This window comes from Otolemur garnettii, unplaced genomic scaffold (assembly GCF_000181295.1).
Source record: "Otolemur garnettii isolate 467f Iridium unplaced genomic scaffold, OtoGar3 scaffold00078, whole genome shotgun sequence".
NCBI lineage: Eukaryota > Metazoa > Chordata > Mammalia > Primates > Galagidae > Otolemur > Otolemur garnettii.
In genome coordinates, this window is record NW_003852473.1 from 2,039,292 (window position 1) to 2,043,858 (window position 4,567).

At 36.9% G+C, this 4,567-nt stretch overlaps 1 protein-coding gene across 1 annotated transcript in view; it reads right to left on the minus strand.

The window, feature by feature from the left end:
• Positions 1-2,284: 2,284 nt before the first annotated feature.
• KCNMB2 (potassium calcium-activated channel subfamily M regulatory beta subunit 2) overlaps positions 2,285-4,567 on the minus strand; it is a 272,748-nt gene continuing 270,465 nt past the window's right edge. Inside the window, exon 5 of the mRNA XM_003794284.2 lies at positions 2,285-4,044. Within this exon, the coding sequence (XP_003794332.1) occupies positions 3,760-4,044 (285 nt within the window). The 3' untranslated portion in view covers positions 2,285-3,759. The remainder of the gene's footprint in view (positions 4,045-4,567) is intronic.

Sequence of the window (4,567 nt, forward strand, 5' to 3'; positions counted from 1 at the left end):
TTCAAACATAAAAAGTGGAATGGATTCAACTCAGAAGTTGTTCGGTCCTGCCGTTCACATCATGCTGACAGATTTTTCAGAAGAGTGCTGAAACTTTGTCCCTGAGTCAAATTCCCACCTAGTGGTTGTTACGGAACTGTAAAAGTGTTCTTATGGAATTGTTTTACAAGGGGAGAGGTAAAAACGTTGAAGTCTGGAAGAAAAGGAACAATGTGTCTAACCTTTAATCATCCCCTCTTCCCACTAGGACAATGAGAACGCCCCTACTTGCTTGAATTTTGTTCATTTCAATATTTTGGTGGAGGAGGGGCAAACTTTAACTATTTTATAGCAAATCACTGCTCTGAAATTACTGTTTTAACCCACTTCAATTAATTATATTATTTTGCTCTCCTACAGGCCTCTCTGTTAATGCCAATGGAATAATTATGGTGTCAAAATATTTTACTAAGCCAGGTGTGGTGGCTCACACCTGTAATCCTAATACTCTGGGAGGCTGAAGCAGGTGGATGGCTTGAGTTCAGGAGTTGGAGACCAGCCTGAGAAAGAGCAAGACTCTTGTCTCTGCTAAAAATGGAAAAGTTAGCAGAGTGTTGTGGCAGGCACCCATAGTCCCAGCTACTTGGGAGGCTGGGGCAGAAGGATCATTTGAGCCCAGGAGTTTGAGGTTGCTGTGAGCTAGGCTGAAGCCACAGCACTTTAGTCCCAGTGAAGGAGTGAGACTCTGTCTCAAAAAAACAAAAACAAAACATTTTTAAAAAAAGATATTGTACTCACTTAAATGTGGTAAGATGTTTATATCTTGACATGCTGACAATAATATTTGTTTTATAAATGTCATACATAGTCATTTTGGTTTTTTTTGTCATTCACAGCAGTAGGAAAAGGGCAACAGCTGGAGCTCTAAATGTCACGTGATCTATATAAGCTGTATTTTCTGATTGCCTACACCATCATTACTGCCAGCTAGCATTTCACCAGTAACTTTCTATGGGATCATGTATTTTATCATAGTTATTTGCAAGCAATCATTGGTGTACTTACCATTTCTGGGTTTTAATACAACTATAATTCAGGGAGTCTGAAATCAATAAAGTTTTAGATAAGATGTGCCAATTGGATGATAAAAGTGACTTGGATGCACTGACCATCTGGGGAAGTCATTCATGTTGGATAATGTGGAGACTCAGACCTCTGTTTCTGGCAGATGTGAATAAAGCTTTGGGCCCTAAAAGGCAAATGCCTTATTGGGAATATCAGCAATGAGGCTGTTTTTCAATCCATAGATTGATAGGTACAGATCTTATTTGAAAATCAGACCTGTTCTCTGAATATTGGGGAATGGTATTCATTTTTCCTTCCACACATCTAGGAGGGAATGTTCGTGTTAAAAGGGACTTTGCTCATCAGTTGGCCTTTCTCTTAATTTTACAATTAAAGGAATCAGGAGACCAATTAAGAGCTTAAGGTCACCTGGTCACCAAGATCAGGTGATGACCAGATCGTCATCAAAACCCATGGATTCCAGGTGGATGCTCTTTTCTCTTTACCCCCTAGAATCTTTTCCAAACCTCAGAAACTTCAGTTTTACCTAAAAGATCCCGAAGTCATGGAAATGGTCAGCATAACAAAAATCCCTACAGGCTGTTTTCTCAGCTCTGGCCTTCCACCATCTATCTGGGCAACCTTGGGGAAGTTATGAGATGATAATAGTGCTCCCACCAATAGGCTTGTTATAAAAGTTAAATTAGTTAACATGTGAAAGCATTTAAAACATTATTAGTCCCAGATTTTTCTCCTTTATTAATGAGCATTAATTACATATATGTATGTCTAAATTACTTGAAAGGGGTCTTGCTGGATTGGGATTTAAGAAACCAGTAGTCATCCCCTTCTGGGGTCATTATTTTGAAAATCTCTAGATTCTTATCTAAAACACCATTCGGGAATTCTTAATAAAAATTCAAAGGAAAATTAAAAAAAAATCTAATAGTTTCATCCTTGGATCATTTGAAGGGAAGCCCAAAGACCCCTGAAGATTACACATTTTCAGCTCCAAAGCTTTCTCTATTGTCTTCAGAATCATATTTTCAAGGTAAAGTAAAAATAGTTTTCCATGACATTTTTCAAATGTTTGCAACATTGTGTGTATGTGTTTGGCCATTTTTTAAAAAGAAACTTTCTTTATGATTATACTTAAAATACCTTTAAAGAGAGTGAATTATAGGCTTTTGGACGACCGGGGGCTGTTCACAAGAAGTATTCACATTTTATGATTTAATGATTATTTAAAAAATTTTAATTACACATCAGAAGACCTGACACCCTAGGGATTTATTTGCTTATGAAAAGTCGAACTATGAATTACAATATTGCAGGATCATTTCCACTTCATCAGATTAGGTTAGCCATTCATTCCACAAGTGATTTGTAAAATTTCGCGATACCTAAAAAACTTTGATACTACATTACAAAAAGGTACTTAAATATAGATGAGAAAGGTAGATGTTTGTCTTCTTTTGCTATTGATATTAAATAAAAGATGGAATGTTTTTATTTAAAACCAATCCCTCGCTTCCCCCAAACACAATAAATAGCAATGTGAACAAAGTCTTCCTTTAAATCTGTTATTCAGTTCAAATATGTGTTAGAAAAAAGGTCTATTTTGTGTATAAAATATAACAACAACAAAAAAGAATTGTAAATAGAAAAATAAAACATGTAGAGAAGACAAATATTCTGTGCATGTAGCTTTAAAATCTCAATAGGAAACACTTGTCAGAAGGAGAGACTACGCATCCATTAACTTAAACGAAATTCCCAAAGAGGAATATTCCAATATGTTAATTTGCCACAACAGATCGACCCATTGAAACAAGTCCACCAGTCTTTACCAGCAAGTAGCATCTTGATTTTAGCATCTAACAGTTCAGGTGACATGAAATAAGGATTTCCACACACATCCTTAGTGATGGGTTTCCTGGATTATGAGGGAACACTCACCAACGTTCCGTCAGTCATAGGAAACGAAACTCCTCCGAAATATCATTTCTTTACACAGTAGCAGGGTCTTAACTGGAAAAGGGCTCTGTTCATTGTGTGCTTAAATGACAGGAAGATAATAGAGAACTGGCTGATGAAAAACAGTTTATTTTTTGGAAATTAGTTAAAAAAATCTAAGGTTATGAATAAAAAGTAATGAAAGAAAACTAGCTGGCTGGGTTTCTCCTATTTCCTTTTTTTACAGTAATATGGTAAAAATATAAGAAAAATGCTTAACACCCTTTAATTAGGAAATCTGGTCCCTTCACTTGCTATCGGGCTCAGTTCAGAATAAGAAAAGAAAAAAATATTTTTGGCTGTAGCTTTAGTAAACAATGAATGATAGAAAATATTGTCTTCAAGAGATCTGACAACTTAGAATACAGACTTTATCACATTGATATCATCGACATTCTTCCAGAAAGCTTGGCAAATGGGTAACTGAGCCCTATTTTGGCGGAATGAGAGACGGAAGTACTAGTTCCAGCACTGAAAGAAGATAATGAAAACAACCAACCCACACAAAACAGTGACTTCTCCTGAATGACAAAGACGTCATGTTTGCATATAGAACAGCTTTTGCATTATTGCTCTACGTATAAGAATAGATTAAGGAACTCATAACAGACTGCACATTACAAACTTAAGGTTCTTTGGTGAAGAATGAAAGAAAACAGTATTTGAGCTTTAAAGGAAATAATGTCGTCCGGTTTTGCTTTATCTATTGATCCGTTGGATCCTCTCACAGAGCAGAGAGAGGTACTGAGTGAGTTTCACCATGGCAACGATGGCCACGCCCCCCGCCATCATACAGGTGGGCCAGAAGAGCGAGTGGAACAGCACGTTGGAACTGTAGAGTTTGGTTAGGATGACACTCTTCTGGTTTCCTTCTGGGTCCGAGTAGCAGGCGAAGTGTTGGTACTTCTTGAAGTTTTCCATGACAACGTTCACCAGAGACATGGATTCTTCAAAGTTTTTTCCACATTTAGGTATGTAGGAGCACTGTGGAGAAGGAGAGGAACCGTTACTAGGACGCTGTGTGTGAACTAGAAGGGGCCATCCGCGGAATAACCATGACAGTTATCCTTTGGTACCAATCGGTGCCTTCAGTTACCCTAAAAAATCACACAGTTGATTAAAACGTGTTAAGTTTTGTGGCCTAGCTATTCCTAGAGAGCTCACCCATAAATTATTTCAATATTGGTTAAAATCAAATGATGGTGATGTTAATGAGCTCGATTTAATCATTTCACATTGTATACATAAAAAATTAAGTGTCTCCCAATGAATCCCTTTAGCCATAGCTGTTGTGGTGAGTTTTAGTTATTTCCCACTGAACACAACTTTTTAGGGAATCAAGAGTGTCAACTTTTTCCATCTTTTGTCCATCCATGTGATATCAAAAGTGACCAGTTCTCTCAAGGTAACCCTTAACTTTTGGGCTTTATTTTATTTGGTCACTTTGCTAATGTTGTCAAGAAAATAGCTACTCCTTTGGTGATTTTTTTTTTTTTTTTTTTTTTTT